This window comes from Passer domesticus, chromosome 10 (assembly GCF_036417665.1).
Source record: "Passer domesticus isolate bPasDom1 chromosome 10, bPasDom1.hap1, whole genome shotgun sequence".
NCBI lineage: Eukaryota > Metazoa > Chordata > Aves > Passeriformes > Passeridae > Passer > Passer domesticus.
Genome location: NC_087483.1, coordinates 13,671,765 through 13,695,637, shown reverse-complemented (window position 1 = coordinate 13,695,637; position 23,873 = coordinate 13,671,765). Strand labels below are relative to the sequence as shown.

The 23,873-nt window shown below is 44.1% G+C and overlaps 1 protein-coding gene across 1 annotated transcript in view; it reads left to right on the top strand.

Moving 5' to 3' along the window:
* The window catches only part of TMEFF2 (transmembrane protein with EGF like and two follistatin like domains 2), a 124,261-nt gene that overhangs the window by 69,579 nt on the left and 30,809 nt on the right, over positions 1–23,873 (top strand). The window contains exons 5-7 of the mRNA XM_064433882.1: positions 2,824–2,920; positions 22,206–22,354; positions 23,475–23,534. Coding sequence (XP_064289952.1) covers positions 2,824–2,920; positions 22,206–22,354; positions 23,475–23,534 — 306 coding nt within the window. The remainder of the gene's footprint in view (positions 1–2,823; positions 2,921–22,205; positions 22,355–23,474; positions 23,535–23,873) is intronic.

Sequence of the window (23,873 nt, the reverse complement as noted above, 5' to 3'; positions counted from 1 at the left end):
TGTCTGATTTATCAAAGCAGTTATCTGCACAGCATGGAGAAAACAAGCCCTGTGTGTGTCAGTTCTGGGTGTGGGTGCATATGCCAGTGGGTATGTTTGTGTAGGGCGAGAAAACACACCTATAAGAAATGTAAAGAATAATTTTATCTGTATTTCTGGCAAGAGAAAGAGCATAAACAGGAGATAAACAGCTGTCCTTTTTAGTAAGGACTGCTGCACATTTGCACATTTAATGACAACGTGCGCATTGACTGTGGAAAGCTGGTCACAGGGCTTCTTCAGAGAAATATGAAGGAGTGACCTATTATTTTCAAACAGAAATTCAGAACTGCAATGTGCTGCAGAGTGGATGATCTTCTCCAAATCAGTTACTGCTTTTCAACATGCTTAGTCTTTCAAATGCCTTTTTTAATGGTTTAAGGAGCTATTTCACTTACTCTGTGATGTAGAGCCGTGTGAGGTCCCCAGCCAAGCGACACGTGCTGGGCAGTGATGAATAGAAACATTGCAGGGAGGAAGAGAGCAGGGCATATGTTTTAAATTAAAAGGAAATGCAAGGGAAGTGGTTTGCAGAATAACAAAATAAAGAAATTCAAGCTCCATTCCATAAGGTATATGTTCTCACCCTCCTGAACTGGAGCAATTGTCATTGTTTCTGATAGGTGAGGAATGCTTGGCTATTGTAAGAAGTCGTCTGTCCATAGGTGCCATAGTCACTTGTTACATGTCCTGCCTAATATCTTAACCACTGGAAATTCCCTGCCACCATTGGCTGTCAGAATTATCTCCTCAGTAAAAGAGATTTCTATATTTAAAATGTAAATGAAACATTGCAGGCCTGGATGCGGCTGCAGGGAGGTGGGGAGGATTTCATATGAGCCTCCTGATGCTGTGGGGCCAGAATCACACGGGCAGCACATGGAGATGCTAATGGTGTGAGGATGTGGCACCTGGACTCCTTGTCCACCCTTGTACATTGGCTTTTATAGTATGTGAGTCTACATAAATGACTGGGTTTCTCAGTCATTTAAATAAACAGAAAAACCACAGCTCAAACCTTCCCTGTGAAGCCTGACAACACAGTAGAACAAAAATCCAGAGTGTTTTTTTCCTGGTTTCCCCTTTGTTTTTTCATATGTGAATTTCGTGGATATAAGGGTGAGCAAATTTATACAAATGGAGCAAAACTACCTTTTTTTTTTCCTTTTGGGATAATCATATAATCAGAATGCTTTTTATAGGTGAATTATTTTCAGTTTAATATAGTCTAAAATCAAGCATGACTGATAGAAAATTAATGCAGCATAGTCCATACCTAAAAATACCAATACTTCCTTTGACTATATTAAGGCTCAGGAAAAAAGCATTTTAGATAAGATCTACCTGTGGTATTTCTGTGACTTCTATCACTGTAGTATCTAAGCTTATCACAATATTTTAATATACTTGTTTCCACATTCTCTGTTGGGAGGAAATTATATTATTCCTGTTATCACATAGTGGGAAGCATAGCAGAGGTTATATAACTTGTCCAGGATAGGGAAGTTTGTTGAAAAACAGGCATTGCTCTTCTAGGTGCAAAAGCCCTTTCTCCTCAAACAACTTTGAGAAAGGATGAGCATCCCAGGCTTTTTTGAGCAAATAACAAAAGCAGCTTTTTCAAACTCAGAGCCCTCTGCCACAGAAGGCTCTGGTAACAACCTGGATGCACATCAGGCAGATGCTTTGTCCAGTGGATGTCACTGGGGCTACCAACACACTCCAGTGTGTCCACCAGCTGTGGTGGGTTGCAGCCAGGTGTGCAGGAGCCTGCACCATGCTGCTGACTCCAAATGCACGAGAGATGACACTGCAGAGGCTGTTGGTGCAGATAACAGCACGAGTCTGAGCAGAACTGATTGATGCCTAAAGTCTGTGTTGGTTTAATAACTCTGCAGCTGGCAGGGTATCTCTAGGTACAGTCTTGCTGGAGTGCGGCATCTTTCAAAAGATACCAAGGGGTGTTTATACACTTCAGTAGAAACATAGATTATGTTTCTTTTGGATCTTATAACAAACCTTCTTGGTGCCTACCTTAGTGGTCTCTTTCTGTCTTTCAGTACTCAGCCATCAGTATTTTTTTCCAGTCCTCTTACACCCATATTTTGATTTTCCCTTCAGTCCCTTCTTGTTTTTGGCTTACGGGCTAGGTACAAACCTTACCTTACACAATTGCAGACATCAGCATTGACTTTCCCCTGGTTTCAAATTTAACCTATGCTGGAGATTGTCCTCTCCTCTGGACAGCACTAAATCTTCCCTGCCAGAGATAACTAGTCCTTGGGGCTCATAGCTGTGCTTCTGCAGAGAAAAATGTTTTGCCTTTGGAGTGGACTAGATTGCACCACACGGCAGGTAATTTCAAAGCATTTTCCAGGAAAGCATCCCCTTGGGGCCATCTCAAGGCCTTCATGGGTAAAGGACACGAGGCAGCATGTGATGCTATCAATGCTCCTCCGTTATTTTCCCAAAGAACAAAGCAGCAAGGCTCAGTGGGGACATGACCTTCCTGGGCTGCAATTGAAGGGGTCATTGATTGAGGAGAGAGGGAAAAGGAAGGGTTTTTCTCTGGTTTTCCCTTTACCTGTGTAATTGGGAGGATTTATCACAGGCCAGCATGGAAATCTGTGTTGTTGGCCTGCTCAGGAACACTTTTGGCCAGCCATCAGCTTTGTGAGCAGCACATTAAGCTGATGCAGTGAATAGATTTTTCTAGAGAGGGAGAAGTGCTTTGCTACAGTGCTGTCTTTACTAATGTATATTCTTCTGCTTTCCATCAAACAGTCAATGAAGGCTCAGGTGAAACCAATCAAAAAGAGACATCGACCTGTGACATTTGCCAGTTTGGGGCAGAGTGTGATGAAGATGCAGAGGATGTTTGGTACAGTAATTTGCTCTACTCTTCTATTTTAATGAATGTTGTATTATTTAAAGGTACTGCGGTTTGGAAAGTGTTACAAATGTTAGATACTCTGTTTTCTGCACACAGAGATTTATCTCAAAGTGACTGAGGTGGTTATTACTCTGAAAAGAATGTATAAAACACCCTGGTTTATAATTTTGGAACATGCACGATTTAGACCAAGTTTAGAAACAGTTATCCATTTTGTTGCCATTATAACTTATGTTATTCCATCTGGGGTTTTACAGCTTCATACTTCAGTAAAAAATAGAATTGGGAAAAATAATTGACCTAAAGCTTTTCCAGTTAAAAAGTATCATTAGTATTATCATAATGTTAATTCATGTGTGGCATTAGAAAGGCTGGGAAATCTGTCTCGCTTTTTCCTATTTTGCTGGAGTTGAAAACCTTGCCCTCAATTGCTTGAAAAAAATGAGAGTGTACATTTCGACATTTTCTCAATGGAAATGGTTTTAATTTTTATTTTTTAAAAGGGGTTTCAAAATTATTCAGATTTTTTTTATTTTAAACCTTAATTACAAAAGCTGAAGGGAAAATAATTCTATCAGACTTTTATTTTTCATTTTGCCTAGGATATATGCAAACTTACATTAAACCAGCTCTGAGCTAATAATTTCACTGTGATTTTGGAACAGCCAATAGATCAAAAAGGTCACTATTCACAGAGCTATATTTCTAACACTGCCCTAATGCCACGCCTCATGTTTCTCTCTAAGTAACTAAAACAGATTTAGAGAGACAACAAAATAACCATGGTTATATGGATGGTGCTTCTGGAGCTGTGGGCTAGTGGTAGCTAAAGAATGGAGACACAAACTGGGCAGTGAGGTGTCAGTAAAACACTGAGGCCAGAGCTCCTGGCCAGTGTGGGGAACCAGAATGGAGCAGAGAGGAGTCAATAAATGAATGGTGAATGTGATAGCTGGGCCCAGTGTTGGGCATCCGTGCACCCTTGGTCAGGCATAAAATGAGTTACTGTTCTGCTGTTGAGTGAAGGAGCTCAGGAATATGGTCTGGGTTATCCATTTGTGCTCTTTTTGGTTTGGTCTTGCCAGCTTCTTAGTAATCTCTGGTTCCAGTCCTTAAAAAAACCTCCAGCAAAAAAACCCACTGAGTCCTTTCTCAGACTTCAGTCATCAGAGGAAATTGTGGTGTTGAAAAACAGGAGAAAGGTGCATCATGGTTATAGGTTTCAGTAATGTAATGAAATTTGTGAGTAAGAAATTGCCTAATGTTGACTTTGCTTAAGAAAATTACCCCAGGTGTTATGATTTTCATTGTCTCCTTGACTGGTTGTCCTTGAGAGCTTTGGTGGTGCAGTGTAGAAACAAAACCACGGTGAAATTAATATATCAAAATTCACAGTCTAGTGCTCATGTTTTCATAATTAAGTGCGCTTCCAAATTGGAAGGCAGGAGAAGAGAGGGGCAAGGAATAAAATTAGCTACAAGATAACATTATTAATCATAAGCACTGAGTAGCAGTGTTTATTTTTTTTCCAGAAATAGCTTGGTAAAACTGCCTGATCCAACTTACCCCAGTGTTCCCACTGCAGTTTTTGCACAATCTAATTCCTCCCCTTTGAAACAAGTTGGTTTTTACAGAGCAGCAGAATGATGGCAGGAGCTGAGGTGCTCAGTCTTTATTGACAGGCACTCTTTCTGCAGGGGAAGGGGCTTCTGGGGGCAGGAAGCAGGGAAGGGCTGGCACTGGGAAGATGCTCCCAGACAAACTCTTGGGAGGCAGGAAAGCCGATTCCCATCCAAAAACCCACACCCCATGTAAAGCCTGTGAAATGTCTGCTTTGAAGTAAGCAACTTCATACGCCATAACAGAGCTCTATTTTCCTGTCCTTGCCCCCTGATTAGTCTTGGATAAGCATCCTCCTCAACAATGAGCCTTCTGGCTGTCAGCTTTTCATTCTTTTTATTTCTAGACTAAAAGTGGACTATGTATGGAATCCCTGTTTCCAATATAGTTGGAAATTTCATTTCATCTGGTTGAATTTTCACGTTTGGCACCAGAGGCACATGTTGCCCCACTCCCCTTGCCAAGAAATGTCAATTTATTATTTGTTCACTATTTTTATGTGGCTCAAGTATCAGATGTAAGCGGGGCTCCTTTAGCGCTCTCACCTGACTGATGAGGGTTGTAAAATCCAGCAGTTCCGGGTGGTCCTGGGACCTGCTGTGCAGGATGTCCATCCCAGCACCAGCAGCGAATTCCTGTCAGTCAGGAGCAGTCTGAGGGTGCAGGGTCAGTGCCTGATCTGCTCCAGGTGGAAGGAATGCAGGCTGGTAGCAGAGCCAGACTTCAGAGAGCTGGAGATGCAAGGCTGGCTGTTTGCCTACTATTTCTAGGGTGCCAGAGTAGATCAGAAAGGAGAGCACAGGTGTGATAGCAGATGTGGTTGGGCTGCTGATGATTTAAAGTGACAATTGACATTCTTCTGCATTGTCACAGTCTATATTTTCTGGACTGTTATCTCCAGTTTAACTCTTTTCTTTTTTTTTTTTTTTTGGTTATTCATTGCCAGTTGTCACTCATCTAAATTGTGCTATTGTACTCTGTCACCATTATTTTTTATTCTTTTTATTTGCGTAAAACCAATCTGTTAATGGCTAGACTCCTGGGATTCTAATGGGGGGGTTGGCACACAGAAGATTACTTGAAGGGGTAAGATTTGTGTGAACATTCTTTGGAAAGTACAGAGGAAAGGCAGGAAAGAAACCCCTGTAATAACAGGTTTTCCATGGCATGCAGAAGCACACATGTGTTATTACCCCATTCTGCAGTCAAGTATCATGAGAGTGAATGCAGTTTGGCATTCCATTAGTGAATCTCTTTCTCTTAAGTTAAAAACAAAGACTGTTCACTTGAAAGTCTTTAACATCTTGCTGCTTTAATATGTGAAAGCTTCTTGTCACTAAGAGGATCGTGTATTACTGGCATTATTCCCACCTTTAATGCATTTTGCACCAGTGGGCTTCATGAATATTTAAAGCAGGGCAGTGGCTATGCTCTTTAGCACAGGGTTGCAATCTATTGGTAAATCAGACATTTGGTGTTGCTTGCTTTGGGTTTTATTTCTGAGCTGGCTAAGGAATAATTGATTTTGTAAGACAGGGCTACTCAACATAACACCCCGAGAGATATACTTAAAAGGAATTGAAGAATGAGGCGTAGCGTTTTGAACTGTGGTGTATTGCTCAGCTCTTCCAAAAAGCATCTATGAAACACTCACTGTACATAAATAGTGCTCACCAAATGGAGTGCCTGCTCTCTGCTGGAGTGGCTTAGTGCAGAAACCTGGGTTCCAGCATTAATCTCCTCCTTATGGGCCACTGAGGAAATAAGAGCACTCCCTAGACTGCATAAGCCATGGTTTGGATAAATGCTGGGCAGCTGTTTCAGAGGTCCACCAATATGTCCAGAGTGGAAGGAGATAAATAGTAAGAAAGATCCTTTGGTTGAGTTTCTAGTTGGAAAATGCTGGTAATAAAGATTTTCTTAAAACAAGATTAAAGCCTGCAAGCCTCTGACTTGCAGAGTTAATCAAAATCACAGTGATGAATTGGGGTTAAATATGCATATTTTCCCTTTGCATTCCAACACCAGCAGTCAGCCTGCAGCAGTGCCCCCACAGTAAGATGCAGGTTGCTAGCTGGACAGCAGACACACAGCGGTGTGCTCAGAGAGAGCTTCCCCTACGGCCTGGCAGTGTCCAGGGAGGTAAGGAAGCCTCCTCCAGAGTGCTCCTCTGCCTGCCCCTTCCTCCTTCTGGAGGCTGCAAGTGGAGGAGAGAGGCAGCAGTGCCCTGGCAGCAGGTGCCTAACCCTGGAATGTGCCACTGTAGGGTTTGTACCAGTGATAAAAATGTGCCTAAATGCCCCTGGTGCTTCCTGCAACTTGGTCCCACTCACCCCAAGGACTTCACCTTGGCTGGGAGTGGAGAATCATGCTCTGCAATAGGCACTGTGCTTGTGGTAGGAAACTTTGTTCCCTCCTCACAGGCCTGGCCCACAGTGGAGGAGCCTTTTCCATTCCTTGCAAGTGGACAAGGATCCCACTGGACACCTTCAGCTCAGGAGAAGATGCTGAAGCCATTCTTGAGGGTCACTGATGACCCCAAGCTGGGACTTGGAGGGAGGCATCCATGCCTGGAGGAAGGAGCTGGGCTTGTTCAGAGTGTGGGTCAGTGGGGAAGGAGGGAGGGCTGGTCCCAGGCGTGCTGTGCCCCTGGGTGGCATTCCAGGGTGGCATTCCCAGGTGAGTCAGTGACACTGCAGCATAATTACAGCAGGTCTCTGTCCACATGGCTGGGACAATAAACTCCACTCACCCACAGCAGGCAGGCACATACACAAAAGGTATTACAAAGATGAACTCCTTCAATCCCTCGTTTCATATTTTACTGCTAATCACTGGTACATTTAGTTTGGGTAAATGCTCCTGTAAGGCAAACAAACTGAAGCACGTGAGGAGGGTGAAACCACATTCTCATGCAAATAAGTGGCTCTGCACATGGAAGATATCTGTGCAAATCATGCAGCTGCCATCTGCAGCGACCCCTGCAATCGATACTGCCCCAGCAATCAATATTTATCTTTATTATAGTGTAGAAAGAAAACATAAAAGAAACTAATGATTTTGCCAGCTTCTCCATCCACGCAGCAATTAGGTCAGTCAGCTTTGGGTCCCTTCCCCCTTCCATCAGTTGCTCTCAAGCAGAGCATTTGCAAACAAGATGCTGTACTGCTATAAAGTACTAAAAGGTGGTTTGAAGTCTCACATACATTACACGGGTATTGGCTGCTTCATGTTCAGCAGTGTGTATAATAACTATGTGTGACCTACTTGTTCCAGATGCAGAAACAACGAGCTGCTTTAACATCTGCAATGTCCCAGGCATTATACAGTAGATAGATGGCTGTTTTCTGTTGCTTTTTGTTCTCTTTTAGTGAAAATATAGATCCGTGTTCATAGCTGGGCATAACAATTACACATACATGTTGGACTTGTGCTCGTATAAGCACATGAATGGAATAAAATCATTAAAAATGCACAATTCTGCAAAAACTTAAATTTCTGCTTAACTTGAGATCATACCTAAGGCAGGAAGTGAAGCTGCTGCTGCATAAATCTTCACATGGAGCTTAGTAGTCATGTCTAATAAGAGTCCAGGCAAGGGTTTGCAGAGGGAATTAAAGGCACTGGAGCAAAATCTCTGCATTGCACAGCAGCAGATGACCAAGCAGGCTGCACCCTCACACCCATGTTACTTATCTTAGCCCCAATCTGATAGCAATCCACTGCCTGCCCAGAAATTAGCTCACTTCTGTCTCTGTTACCTGGTAATGTTTCATTTGGTGAGTGTTTTGTGGTTAAAAGATTTTGGAATAAAAGGAAAGCAGCTGATTTCCAGGGAAACTGTTGGGATGCCGTGTTGAGATAAGTGTAAGGACAACATTCAGTGGGTTAAGAGTCAGCAATACTGGAAAAAAATGTAGCCTAAGCAACTGGAAATTACTCGATGAAGCACTTGCGATGAAAGGCAAAACATGAGGAATATTAGAAAAAGCAAGGTGATGCATACCCATCTGTATGTTTAATTCCAAAGCCTGCTCTCAGAAAGACCAGGTTGGAGGCTTTTATAGGAGGCTGCTCAGCCAGATCCTGCTGCCTGGAGTATGAGAGCTGAAGAGAGAACCCAGCCATGCTGCTTCATTTGGGACTTGGGGAAAAATGCCACACAAGTGGGAAAACTAGCAAAATACAAAATTGTAGCTTGGATTGCTGTCCACAGCACAATCAAGAACAACATTGCAGCAGCTCCAGCTTGAAAGATTTGGCTCATTAGAAACAAGTGTCCAGACATCATGTTAGGGTCAGAAAATAAGATGCCCAGGTAAGCATTGCATGAATTCCATGGCTCCTGTCAGGTTTCTCTCTGGCAAGCTGCTGAGGTACTGTAGGACTCTTTCAGAGGGCAGTTTCAACCTAAACTGGCCTAGGTGTAAAAGTGACTTTGTTCCCAAACGTAAACAGGGAAAGATCCCCACAGCCTTCAGAAATACCCTAAATCAAGCCAAAAATAGGTGGTTTTCCTTTTTCTCAGAAAGGAGTCTGCAGAAGGAGCCAGGAAAGGTAAAAGCAGTTGGCTTTATGTTCAGCAGCCCTGAGAAAAGCCATGGTCCAGTTCTCCAGAGGAGGAGGGAATGGGTATCTTGTATTTCTAAACTAACTTCACTACTAGGGGCCTGGCTAGAAAGGGAATGCTTGGAGAAATGATGGCTTGTTTGGCCAGCTGGTGAAATCATTGTGCTCTGCATATATATTTTTTGGGTTTAGTTAAAACCAGCCATTCTTCCCAGTCAGGTGAGTTTCACAGAATCACTTTGCCATCTCTGCATCCTTCATCCTGTGCCAAAATAACCTATTTAATTTTGAAGTGAGACTGATTCCCAACTCCTTTAGGATGATGGTCGGGAGAATTTGACCTTTCTCTCTGTTGAGTCAACACAATCCTTCAGAGGCATGTGTTCATTTGAGTAAGTCCTGCCTTTCCAGATTCTCAGGATTTATTTTCTTAATAACATGCTTAAAAAAAAAAAAGCTTGTTTTAACATAAGCCAAGATTGTCTGGAGTTACTTATACTTCATAGTGTTTTATTACCAATACACTTTGGAACACTCTGGTAAATAATTCAGCCTACACAAAGAAATTGGCTATATTTTCTCTATACATCGAGGAAGTCTGTCGTGTAGACTATATATCATGGCTCTAAATGTTCTCAGATAAATGCAAACCCACATTGTATTCCATCTGTACTACTCACCCAAGCAGGTTTTTAAGGACCTTCTATGACACATCCATCTCTTATCCAAAAACTAGAATCTCTAACATTTGGGTTTGTAATAAAAATAGCATTTTTTATCTTTTGCAATTACAGCAAAACCTGCTGTGTGTCCAGGGAATTATACTCTACACAATCATAAAGCTTATAGATCTTTTTTTTTTTTGCTTGTTCTCCTCTTTTCAGATGCTTACCCAAACTTGGTTTTCAGTTCAGAAGGTGAACTTCCAACTTGTGGAAGTCAATGGAAGTTATTCCACTGACTTCAGCAAAACAAAAGTTCTCTCCCACTTTGATAACTGTGGAGTAACTTCTCAGTAGCCTGTGGAGCCTCTGGCTGGTAGAAGGGAGAACGAACTCAGTTGGAGTGTGAATGCTCTGTTAGTCTTACAGTGCAAAGGAATAACCTGGAAATCGTGATGATAAAAGCAGAATTTGCCTTACTGACGGTTTTAGTTGCTTCAGAGGAAATATTTGATTTGTGAAAAGCCAAAAATAATTTCTGAGATTTTTGGGGGGGTTTTATGTCTTATGCCATGCTTTTGTAGGACCAAAACACAAATTCTTCTGAAATTCAAAGGAGGAAGGCTTGTAAGAGACACAGTCATCATTTGTCTTTGCAATTAATAGTCTGCCAACATCAGAGTTGGGGGAAAAAAGCTGCAATAATTTCAAAAGCTCAACACAGGCCAATTTTCCTGTTAGGTTTCCATGGCCAAGATGCCCATCTCTGTATGTGTGTGGATGGGAGACCTGAGAGGTGGGTGGTCAGCAGGGAGAAATGTAAATCTGACCTGCAGTTAGTCCAGTTGGCTGTTTGCTGGAGAGTGGGGAGGAACTGCAGTGGCTGCCCACCTTAAGGGGCTCAGGGAGGGTTTTGGGGACACTGCCCAAGGGGGGAAGGGGGGTTATCCTCTCCTGCCTTCCCTCTGCCTGGCTGGGCGGCTGGAATGGCTCACCCAGCATGAGAAGGTGAATTAAAGGTTGCTGTGACAGGGACAGCATCGAGGTGGTGTGGCTGTGGGACTGCGCTAACCCTGCCCTGCCCCTGTTACAATGGTGCACATGTGTGGGGCAGCAACAGCATCCCTCTATCTTCTCAGGCAGTGTCTAGGTACAACATGTACAGCATGGTGGAGAACCACCATTTCATGTGTCCAGATCAACAGGGGAGCAAATAAACTCAGAGTTGGGGTTTTTTTTTTACTCCTCTGCCACCAGCTATGACTGTAGTTTTCAGTCCTGGGTAGGAAAGTGTCCCAGCCCTCTGAGCACATGCCTTGATCTGCACTGGGAGGAATGGCTTTGGCAGGCTGTTTTGTGCTCCTGCTGCGATGCAGGGTGTCGCAAGGATCACCCAGCTCCTGCTGCTTTGTGAGAGGGACACAGGAGGGTCCCTTTGTGCCCTGCAGAGGCAGCGCCGTGTGCGGGTGCTGCCCAGAGCTGTGCAGGGCTCAGTTTGTACCCCCACAGTGATGCTGGTTGTGTAACCCCGTGGCTGGGAGAGCCTGGGCTCACCAGGCTGTGAAAGTGCACATAAGGGATGATAATATGGTAATGCACATCAGATATTAATGTGCATTGACACATGATCGTCCGCGTACATCGAGGCATTACAGCATGAAAGAGCAAGTGCAAGGGCCTTGCAGAGCGATGTGCCTTTGCACCTTTCTTCTCCCCCTGTTCTCTCTTAGCCTCGTTATTTAAAAGTAAGCTTCCCTTCCTCCCTGGCCCCCCATTTAGGCAAAGTCATCCCCCAGCAGTAAAGGGAGCGGTGCCTTCCTGACGGCCTATTTAGTCGCAATAAAAAGCCGATTGGCCTAATGCGCAATCAAGTAAGGAGTGACATTTATTGCTTTGGTTTTATGATGCTGTGAACTGAGCAAGATTTGGAGCCTTACAGTGCCTTCAGGGGGCAGGAGATCACCAGCAATGAATTGTATTTATACCTTTTCCAATTTCCTACTAGCGTTTTAGCAATAAATAGACTGTGTTGTTATTGAGTTTTATGTAAGTATGTTTACGAAAGCAGGAATACAACTTTGTAGCTCAGAATTACATGTGTTGGCTAAATAGATCAACAGAGAGAATAACTATGTAAAACACTGGGAAAGCACTTACCAATTTATTATCAAATGTCTTAATGGAATGCTTCATCTCTTCCATCCCACTTTATGTTAACTATTAAAATAGAACCGCATCCATTGCAGAAGGTCGGAGGCTCCTTCACACACCCATGTAGGAACATCAAGGCCACGGTTTGTTCACACATCTAAACCATTAAAAATACATCCCATGCATTAAATATGAGCCTGAGGAAAACTCAGTGGGAGCTGACGCACAGGGCTGACCTCAGCTCTCACAGCCCCTGCAGAGTAGCAGGTGTCCCTTCCTCACAGAGCCCATCTCCTGCCCCAGTCCCTTCCCATGTGTGGGCTGCAGCTAAAAGCCTGTGTGAGATGTCCCCAGAGGTACAGATTTAATTGCTGAGTCTCAGCCTGCCCAATTGGTGATGGAGCTCTCCCCTGTGGAACAGCACAGTGCCCCAGGAAGGCCTGTCCTGGCCAGTGCACAGCACTTGCTCCTTTCAAGGAGCTGCAGGTGGATTCCACTGATCTGTGTGCCAGCCCTGAAGAAGGTTACTCTCATCCCATTAGTTTGCTGGCAAGGACGTGTCCTTGAGATGGCACATTGCAGTCATTTGTCTGTCTTCCTTTCCCTGGCAGCAGCACTGTCCTTTGGGGCTTGATCCCAAAAGCAGCCAGCCCGTGGTCAGCGCGAGGCAGCAGGAGCAGAGGCAGATCCCCAGCCAGCAGGAATGGCTTCTTTTGTACAGCAGCTTTTACCTACAGCCCTGATGGCTCCGAGGAAAGCAGGGTTACTACTGCACCCTCCTTCTTGCAAATGCAGTCATTTGCTGGGGTGCCAGGCTCGTACCTGTGGGCTGAGATAATGTGAGGTTATCCTGTCCACAAGTAACCTTTCTGCCTGTGCAGGAGGTGCAAACCGTGCCTGAAGGAAAGCCTGGAAGTATCCCCCTAAAATTTCATTGAATATCAGACTGCATTTAGTTTTGTAGTTGAGGACAGCTGGCCAAGCTGGGTATCCTGGAATACGTGGCCAGCTCAGATGGTGCTGCCTCAGGCAGGTACCCCTGGTCAGGGTGTGGTGCTAATAACACCGAGGTTGTGGGTCCAAGCCCTGCATGGGCTGTTTTACCTAAAGTGATCCTTGTGGGTCTCTTCCACCTCAGAGTGCTCTGTGAATCCCTGAGGAAGCGGGAGGCACACTTGTTTAAGGACACAGCAGGTTTATGGGGAGAGCTGGGCAGGGCTTGCACGTGTGGAGGCAGACTTCACATTGAGGAATTCCTTTACCAGAGTTTTTGCTCATTTTAGGAAGGTCCCCACTTCCCTTCCCAACCAGCAGTGGATAGTTCATCTGCAGCAAGGAGTGGGGCTGGCAGCACACTGTCTCTGCTATCCCTTTACTTTCACTGATTAATCAGAGTCCACTTTCACAAGTAACTTCTAGTGTTAGCAGAAATTAAAGCAGAAATTTGTGGTTGGTCCCAGACAAAGCTGCAGTTCTTCGTGAGCAGATGGATCCTTCCTGCATGGCCAGGACCTGCAGCTAGATAGTGTCCCATGCTTCCCACTGAACGTTGCAATATTCCCACTGGCTGTTCAATCCAGGGTGAAACAGTGGGATTTGTGGAAACAATTTTCATTATTCTGCTGGCTTCAAGATAGGAGTGAACAGTATCAGCAGTCTGAGGCACACAGCAATAAACTGTTGATGGAGGACAGCCTCAGATGTTTACAGAGAGAGAAACAGTCAGCAAAGCTTTGTTTTAGCACACACCACAGAGACGTGAAGGACACCAGGGGCAGGCAAACCATAGAAAGGCATTTATTTTATTCTAGGCGTTCTAAATAAACTTTACACGTTAGATACCTGCAGACACTTGAACTGGCATGTGCACAGAATTAGAATTTCTTTCTCTGGTCACACAGCTAGCATGAGGGTTTTTCCATGATTCTTCAAACCCAGTCATCAGCCTTGTGATTCTCTGTTTGGCTTTAAAGCATCCAGTGTAGCAAAAATCACTTTATACAAGTTAGTGTTTTTTAAGTAAGAATGATATTTAGAAGGACAAAAAAGAGAGAGAGGGACACATTTATTTTGCCCTAAAGTTGTTAACACACAATTCAATGTACTGTTGAGGGCACCAGAGGCATTGGGAAGCCAGGTGAAGGTCATGCTATAATTGGTGCTGTGAATTGTGACAAAGAAGCAAAGGTGAAGTTTGTAATTTTTTTTGTCAAAAATTTAGTAAAAAAGTTACAGGTCAAAAATTAAAGGGGAATAAGGACTCAAGTTGCAGTGTCTTGCACTGCAGATAAAAGATTTTTTCATGAGCTGCAGTCTCCAGGATGACTTCTAATAAACTGGAGGAGCACAAGCCCAGCTCCTCACTGAGCTCTGGGGAGCAGCCAGTGCCCAGGGACTCTCTTCAGGCTGTACAGCAGGGTGTCTCCAGGAGCAGCCCATGCTTTTGGAACATCCTCCATGAGCTGCCATGCAAAGCATGCTCTGAAAAATCCGTGGGTATTTTTAAGCACTGCCAGTCCATCCCTGCTATGCAGCAGCAGTGTGGCAGCTGTAGCCCAACTCCTGGCTCCGTCTCCAGCTACGCTCCCAGAGTGTGCTGCATTTGGTATGCAAGGAAGGCCATCAGTAAATATATTCACCACTTTAGTGCATTTTAGCTTGACATATGTCCAGTAAACAATATTTTGGGCTCTTGCAGTTAAAAAAAAAAAAAAAAATCACCTGATTATTCAGTGCTTCCTTCTGTTATGATGCTTTGGGGTCCTTCAAATCATTTTCATTATGCACTACATAATAATAAAAATCTCCATGCAGTATGCTGATAATTCTGTGCATGGTCTCTGTGATTTCTAATTGTTTGAATAACAGGATGCTATTGAAATGCCATGCAGAAACATTGCATCACCCTGAGGGAATCAAGCTTTTCTCCTTTTACTCCTGGTAAAGATAAACATTTGAACAGTTGAAATAAGTAAAATATCCCAGGGAAGCCACCGTGCAAAGCAGGCATGCTAAAGCCCTTAGTGCAGAAGCAGGGCTGCAAAGGACAAAAAGGAAAAATAAATTAGATAAATAAGTAACAAACATTGAATGGAAGGCACTCGAAATAAGCCGTGCTTTTCTTCTCTTGTGATCTTAAAGCAGAAGAGAAGCACTAGCAGGCCCTGGAAAGAAATATCGTGTGCTATTTTTGTGCTGCCATTATAAAATATGTATTGTTTATTGTTCTGCACTGCAGCTAAAGTTTTGCATCAACCTCAAAAATTACAGCAAAATTTGTTTTGAAGGAGACACGCAGAGTCTCTATTCTTTAAGCCTCTTAATGATGTTCTTAAGAGTGCAGTGATAGGATTTCAGTCTCCTGGCAAGCACAGACAGGTTGTAGGGTATGATTCATAGAAAGTGTAAAACACTGTGTGCCAGTGTGCATTCTGAATATATTTTATGTGTATGTATGTCAGCAGATATATGATGTTCAGTGCATGCCAGAGCAGGCAATGATGCCAGGCAGTTTTGGGTGCCATCCCCTTGGGCTGTGCTCCACATGCTGCAGAAACCACTGAGGGGTACCTGAGTTTGGCCAGGCTACCAAAGGTCCCTGGTGACTGTGCACTGAGCGTGTCAGGCCCTTGTCTCTCTGTTAGGGGTGTAATGGTGCCAGCCCATTGCTGCTGTAGGGCTGAGACCGCTGTAAAGCTCAGAGGTGGCTGAGGGTCAGAATCTAGTAATTTTTTTTAATTATTTTTCAGTAATACAGGATTTGTGTGCTCCTTTTGACACTCTCCTCAAAACAAAGGTGTGTCCAAGCAGCCTGGAGCAATCCAGTTTTGCTGCCTGTGTGGGCAGGTGGCTTTGTGGGTGGGTGATGTGCTGAGGTAGGTACAGAGGTGACCTGTCCCTGCTCCCCAGTGAAGGGCTGTCACTGGCTGTGTGTCTGAGCAAGCTACCTGAGCTCCCAGAGGGTCACCTTGCCCAGTCCCTGCCTAGAGCTCATTCAAATGGCTGTGCATGATGTTGTGTTGAGACATGGAACACCCCCAAAGCTGCCTGGGTAAATGAGAGCTCCCACCAGCCTCCTGAGCCGTGCTACAATACCTGTCATAATGTTAAGCCTGGCTTCATTTCAGCTTGCCTGCTGGTAATGTCAACAAAGATGCCCTATGTACCAGAAAGGAAAACCTTGATGATAGAGAGGGCATTTGGGACTGATTGCCAGGTTCTTTATGCAGGCATAAATACTGCCAGGTTTGCTTTAAATGGGCATTTAATGTCCTGCTCAGAGGGGCAGGGGGCTTGGAGAGGTCTATGCTGACATCCAGAAATTTGAGTTTCTGATCACCATGTCCTAGTCGGAGCGGAGGAAGATAAGAAATGTCTCTGGTTGAAATATCATATATGTACCAACAACTGTGTTATTATTTATATGCTGTTTTGTGGCAAGGGGCTTTGGGCTTTTTTATGCTGCAAACATTTTGTTGGGGTTTTCATTGCCTTTTTCATTGCCTTTTTTTTGTGCCTGGAGAAAATATATAATGTTTAAAATTATTGCAGAATGGAACTTCACCTTCTCTGTAAAATAGTGCTCTCTGAGACATGGTGGGTTCTCACACTTGACCAAATTAGCATATGCGCTCAAATATCAGAGCTCTGACTAGCAAAAATAACACTAGATTTGCATGTTCACATTTTTAGCTCTTGCCTCCCTGTCTCTTTGGTTTTATGCCTTTTTTTCTTGACTGACAATTCTCTTTGTGGCAGATTTATTGCTGTTCTGCTGTTTAGACCCTGTAATCAACTAGACACTTGGCTGAAGACGTTAGTCATTTCATTAAGTACTTCTCTCTCAGATATCTCAGGCACAATTTTCTGTTGCTCTGGTTCCAAAAAGCAAATGACCCATGGCCAGCAAAGTCTGAATATGAATCTTTAATAAACAGAGGTAGTACCAACAATGCTCTCAGGTTTCCAAACAGCAGAGGGCTAATTAAAAGATGCTGAATGGGGAAGAACTGCCATTGCCATCTTGCTCTGACAGAAATGTGCCTGCATCTGTTCCCAGTGAAACCGCTCTTTTGGAAGCATTGTCTCATTTATCCTCCTTGCTTCCCATCAGAGCTACATAAGAAACCTTCCTCATGCTACATGCAGATACTGCATAGTAATTTTTTAAAAATTATTTTCCAGTAATACATTGCTGGGAACAAAGACTGAATAGTTGTCTTAGGAGTAAAGATAAAGCATGGAGTGCGTTTCTTTTTGTCATCGTTGCGTCACTAATGATTGCATTCTATTCATGAACTAAGGAAATAGAATTATAGTGTTCTCCTACCCTTCGTGGGAAAAGAACCAGTCTCTCATTTTATTGAGACTCCTCCTTAAAACACAGCTCCTCCTTCCAGGGACAGCCCTTCGTAGCCATGAATCCTCTCTTCAGTATCTTGCTCTCTGCAGGCAGAGGTACTCTCTGTGCCCAGAAAATAATACCATATGTTATTTGCAGAAGCATGGGGTGTTAGGAGACTGTGCACTCACCCAAGCCTGGTTTTTTGACCCCATTAATTTTTATGGAGACTGATTCAACAGGAAGCCAAGTTGGCTGCTCCAGTTTGGCCAAGCAGCCTGGTGCAGCACATCCCCATCACTGCTGGCACATGGACCAGGATGAGGGCTGGGCAGCATTTCTTTGTGATCGGGTTCCAGGCTGGGAAGGAGTTCCTTGTGCTCCTCTCTCATTTCCCTGGGGAGGAAAGAAGCACGATAAAAGAGTGAAATCCCAAAATGCCCGTGGGTTCCCTTGTGCTGCTGAGCACCCTCTTTGCAGCTCCTGCCTTGATGGAAGCTGCCAAAGCTCACAGAGCAGAGCGCAGCAGCACTCACCCCACAGGTCGGCAGTGAGGCACAAGGAGGTGCCTGTCAGCCTCTCACCTGCCTCAGGCTAAGCTCAGCTCTCCCAGCTCTCCCCCAGGCATCCTCCTGGGCCTCCCCTGCATCTTATCTGCAGAGCTGCACCTCTGCCTGCAGACACTTTCTGGTTCATCCTGGGTGTGACGTTCTCATGACAGAGTCCATCAATGTCATCAAGCAATGTTGCAAGATCCACCATGGGGAGGTGGCCCAAAATCCCCTCAGGAGGTGCCAAGGTTGCCCCTTCAACAGTCTTTTTAATTTGCTTTGGTGATTTTTGCTTCCTTGATCACCAAAGTCACCACATAGATTGCTGGATGTTCAGCTCCTCCAGGATTATCATCATGTGAAATGAAATGGAATAAAATAAAGTGTATAAAAGAAAAGGAATGCATTGGAGACTATCACAATGACCTGGAAGAAAAGACATAAGAAAATGAGCCTTGTTTAATGATTGTTTATAGTGGCAGCCCAAATTTTAATCAATTAACTTATGAGCCCATTACTTGAAGATGCTCAAAGGGCCTGTGGAACAGCATTCCTTCCTTTCTCAGAGGAGCTGCGGGGTATCTGCTGATGTCTTGGATGCTCTCCTTCCTCACAGAAGCTTTTAAAGCACATTTCTGACTGCAGAAGGCATGGTTAAATCTTACACACGTATTCTGTGTAAGCTCTTGGGTACAGTTTCATTCTGTGACCCCCTAGGAGACCTCATTGACCTTCCCACAGCGTCTTGAGCACCAGGAGTGCTCAGTCAGCCTTTCTATTGCCAGGCTTTCTTCAGTGCTACACTTAGGAACACAGAAAGCAAATAGATTTATTGATAGAACTATAATCAGAAGTCATAGGCAGGATGATAACGTGGTCAAATGATCCAATTACTTAAAATTCAAGGCATACTGGAGAGCCTCAGGGACTGGGAAGCTGCAGGCAGCCAGCCAGCCCATTGGACACACCCTTGGCAGTGGGGTGGGTGCTGTGCATGACAAGGGTTTGGGGAGGCTCTCTTCAGGGTAGGGCTTTTCTGTGTCCCACAAGAGCCAAAGGTGCTCTCTGTGCACAGAAAATAACACCATTGGTACTCTCACCTAACACACCCCCTGAGCCAAGCAGGGATGTCACTGTTTGGTTCTGGTTTAACACAAGAGAGCCCCACTCTTGCATTTTATAATGCTTCAGGAAGTGAAGGCACCTTTACAGGTTTTCATTCAATCAAATGCATTAAGTGCTGTTCATTATGCATTTATTACCTCACTGGTGGATCCCACTGAAGTCTGAGCTATTCTCAGAGGCTTCATCTGCTTGGGCATACAGGTTTGGAGTACATGCCTCACCTTCTTCACTGCAATTTGTCCTTTTGGAATTTGGCAGCATGGTCCAAATGGGCAGACTTTTGCTTCCTCCAGTTCAAAAAAAGGTGTTGGAATACCATCATTTTCCCTGATAAGAGGAGCACTATAAATTAAAAAGAGCCAGCAACACAGGCACATTAATCTTCCTAATGCAATCCTACCTTTCTCACTTCCTGACATATATTTGATGTTGACTTAATTGTGCAGCCTTAAAGTAGGATTTGAGTGTATAAGTGCAAAAGCAGTAATGAACTGTGTCTGCTGAAAACTGTGCAAGGAGTGGATGATCCTTGCAGCAAGATCAGGGTGGCAAGTTTGGTGTTTTTCCAGCATCCCTCTAGCTAGCCCTGAGAATCAGGCTTCACACAGGGGATCCTATTAGGCTTTGGAGCATTTGTGTCATCCTGGGGGAGTCTTTTTCTTCTTCAGAATGATCTGACCCCAGCACAAGCAGCACGTGGTCCTTGGGAAGAAAGGCTGGCTGAAATTTTAGAATGGGGTACAGAAAAATCTCGGTTCTCAGTTTTGCTGGAAGAGGTCAGGAAAGTCATTTTGGGTCTTTGTGTTTTGGAAGGTATCAGAAGATGTAAATAAATGCCTAGTGGGCTCTGAAGCAGTGTTTGAAATCAGTGGGAAATAGGTCTCTGAGATACCAGAAATCCCACACAAAGTGTTTGTGTGCATCTAGAAGCATTTAAACACCTTGAAAAATATGTCTCTAAAGTGTCTAACTCTGAGCATAGGTTCCTGCATCCCCTAGGTATTCTTGAAACTGCATCCAAAGTTGCTGAGATTTCCCCTAAAGAGCACCCTTTTGTTGTAATTTTCCCGTTGGCTTAATTTTCTCTTGACTTGAAACATAATATATATTAACCTTCACTCATTTTTCTGTAGCAAAATGTAGAAAAGTGAAGCTGTTTCTTAGCTGGTTTATTACAAAAAAAAAGGGAGCATATGGCTGATTGTGTCCCATCTGAAATGCAAATGGTAGAGCTACGTGGAAAGAATTGCTATTACTTGAGCAGTAAATGTTTCCTAATGAAGTGAGTTTGACTAAGGTGGGAAGCTGGAAATGGCTGCAGGAAGAAATGATGATGGTTAATATTTCAGTGGAGCAGAACATTCTTATTCTGCTGATAAGGAGATTCTTGGGAAATGCACTGGAATTTTTTTTTCTTATATTCTGTATGTTTATCAGTGTGGGGAAATTGCTACACACAGGGAGCTAGACGCTTTTCTTCGAGTTATGAAATCATGTAATTTAATTTATAACCACAGCTTTTCACCACTGGCCTCTTTTTAAACTGAAGTTTTCTGTATTTAGTGAGCATTTGGGGTAAATAGACCTACCCAATGTAAAACAAAAAATTCTAAAAGACAACTACTGGTTCCACTGTTTTCTATTACCCTGGGCACATTCCTGGAGGCCAGAAGCCAAACAGGGTGATGAAGAGATCTGACCCAAACTCTCCAATTTCCTTCTTCCTCTTTCCAGTTTTGTGTATATCCCTCTACACCTCCAGTAGTCAAAGGTGTCCAGATGTCTGCTGCAAATGGGAGGTGGACTGACTTTTAAACACTTTCTTAAATCAGGCAGCGAGGCTGGAGGCTTGACATTTCCATTACTTAGCTTTCCAAAGGGAGAGCTGTGGAGCTGGCACTGCCAGGTTCAGCACGACCAGTGGGCTGGAGATAGAGCATCAATGGCATGGCTTTGCCTTAATGTCAGAAGGAGCCAGGAAGAGTTTGGATAGCAGCATGTTCACAATTACGTGCTCAGAAGAGCTGGAGCAACTGCCAGGTTAGACCTCTGGCTTTGTCCCCAAGCAAGATCACGTTGAGTTTGCTGAGGCTGAGCTGTCTGTTAGGTGGCACAGTTGGGGGACAGAAGATTAGCGTGCCTTTCCCCTGCCGATGCCCAAGGCTGTCTGACATTGCTAATGATAATGAAATAGGAGGAACCGAAAGAAAAGAGTCTGCAGCCTGCTGTCAATGGAAACAATTAGATTTCTCCATCTTAGAAGCAGTGGCAAGGCTTGCTGGGATCAGGATGTGTCCACATTAGTGTGTTAGTTCGGATCCAGAGCAGACTGTGGAAGTGAATACCTCCCTGTGCTCTGGCTCACATCACAGGGCAGCCCAGGAGCTCACAAACTGGGTTCTGGAGTCTCTGGAGATGGCCCTAAGCAATCTGAGGATGGGGCCATCACTGCCCTGCCTGCATTAGCCCACACTGTGCTCCTGGACATGGGAGCCTTCACCCCTCACAGGGCAGGACACCAGGTCAGGAGACCTTCCTGGGTAACACCTGTGTAAGGCTTTTTGCTTGCTGAGCTGTCCAAGTGCTTCAGAAAGTGCTTGTGCACAAAGTCTTCCCTAAACCAGCATTCCCTGGTTTTAATAGTGAGTAGCCTCTGTGTCCAGGAGCTGGGGAGATCCCACCAGCCCGAGGCACAGAGAGAGTGTGGTCACATCCCTGCTCCAGTCTCAGTCTTGGCAGGTGGTTTCATCCCAGTGGGGTGAAGTGAGGCTTCAGTTTTACATCTGTTACAGTCACAGGGCCCCTAGGTGCTGTAATTATTTTCAGAATTAAATCATAAATCAATATAAACCCACATTAATGTGGTATTCCATAAAATGGATGGCACCTGAACAGAGGAGGATGTTGTGGCTCTTTACTTTGCAGGAGGGCTCAGCAGCTTGCTTTATGTGCATATCTCTTTGGTTTACAGGGGATTACAAGTGGTAATGCTGTGGTACAGTTTTTTCCATGTAAAACACACTTCTTTTATCTTTCTTTTTGCTTGCTCTTATGTGCTTCTTCCCTCTCCCTGCATCTCATTTCCATCAAGAAATACAAATGACCTCTTGACAGAACTTTCTGCTTTCATTATGTTGATTTGCATTGTACAGTCAGGATAATACAAACACTTATATTTCTGAGATGTATTTATGATGTCTTGAAAAAGTTTCTCATATTAGCCTCTTCTTTTTTCTCTTTCTATATCTTTTCAGGTGTGTGTGCAACATTGACTGTTCTCAAACCAACTTCAATCCTCTTTGTGCTTCCGATGGGAAATCTTATGATAATGCATGTCAAATCAAAGAGGCATCATGCCAGAAACAGGAGAAAATTGAAGTCATGTCTTTGGGTCGATGTCAAGGTAACTCTCATAACAAAACTCATTTCAAAGAATGTTTTCAATTTTTGTTCAGGGAGAAAAAAACCAAAAAAAAACAGAACCAGGGCTGGCTTCTTATTTGGTGATGTTATATTTCCATTAGACTGCTGCAGTTGATACTGTAGGGCACAGGCTGTGGGGAGAGGCAGAGCCTTCCATGATGCAGACACAGCGAGGCCTGAGAGAGGGGCACCACTCCTAACCCTGCCCCCAGCAGCAGCAGGGCACTGCCCAGCCCTGCACTGGGCTCTGCATCACTCCTGCCCCGAGCAGCTTGCCCAGAGCTCTGTCTGCCAGGTAGCAGCTGGAGCAGGACAGTGGGAGTGCCCCTCAGATACATTTTGGCACCCAGAATGGACCCTCTGGTGCTCCCTTAACTGGAGCAGCATGAGGCAGCCTCTGGAGATTCCCTGAAGAGGTGCTCCCAAACACAGTGCCTGGGAGGTTCTTCAGGTGACCCTTGCTGGGCTCCATGATGCCCAAGATGCCTGGAAGGAAGTTTTCCAGTCATGGCTTGAGGCTCTCCCTGTTCCTCCAGTGCTTCTCTGTGCCCATCTCTTGGGCTGCTATATCACCTGTAACCCTTGAGCTGACTTTAAAAACCCTGTTTTTCTCTAAGATGAAAATGAAGAGAATTTGCATTTCAGTAGCTCCTATAAATAAAGTGTCTGCTGAGGCTCAGACTCTCAATAGCTTTTTTCCTTAGTTTCTGACCCATAAATCCTCAGTATATCTACTTACAAGGCCACAGTATACAGGTGTATTAAACACATTCCAGTTTACTCCTGTCTCTTTAAAGTTAACCACCCTAAGTGGCAGTTCATTTCAAGGTACATATTAAAACTCCCCAATTACTTCAAGTAGAGCAGAAATGACAACTCCTGCTTCAGACTGATATATTTATCCCAGCTGCAATCTGTTATCACATATTGTTAGAAAAAAGATCCTGCTGTTTTCACCTGGCAGGCCCAGGAGAGCCTTGCAGCCAGCAGAGATGATGTGTGTGCAAGGGAAGTTAGCTCTGCCTGGGCACTGTGCTGGGGGCATGGGCTGTATCGAGTCCAGGCTCCCCAGGCAACTCAACACATTTCTTTTCACACAGACAATACTACAACAACTACAAAATCAGAAGATGGGCATTATGCGAGGACAGATTATGCAGGTACAGTTCCTATTCTCTGAGAATCACAATTCACAGGATCTGTGTAAGTCTCTTTTTTCCTTCATTTGCTGAGGTGTTCTCATCTTCTAGTATGGTTTTCCCGGTTTACTCTAAGAAAACACTGTCTTTCCTTACTCTTTCTTTTGCTACAAACTCTCTTTTTAATAAATGGGCTGCTTCTATTTTTGTCAGCCTACAACTACTCTGGCCATAAAACACCTGTTGTGACGGAGGAAATAAGTACCGTAAATTATTTGCCAGAATTAGCAGACATTATTGAAAATTACAGAATCAGTGCACTAGATTATGCATATTTTTGTCATGATATACAGGTTTAAG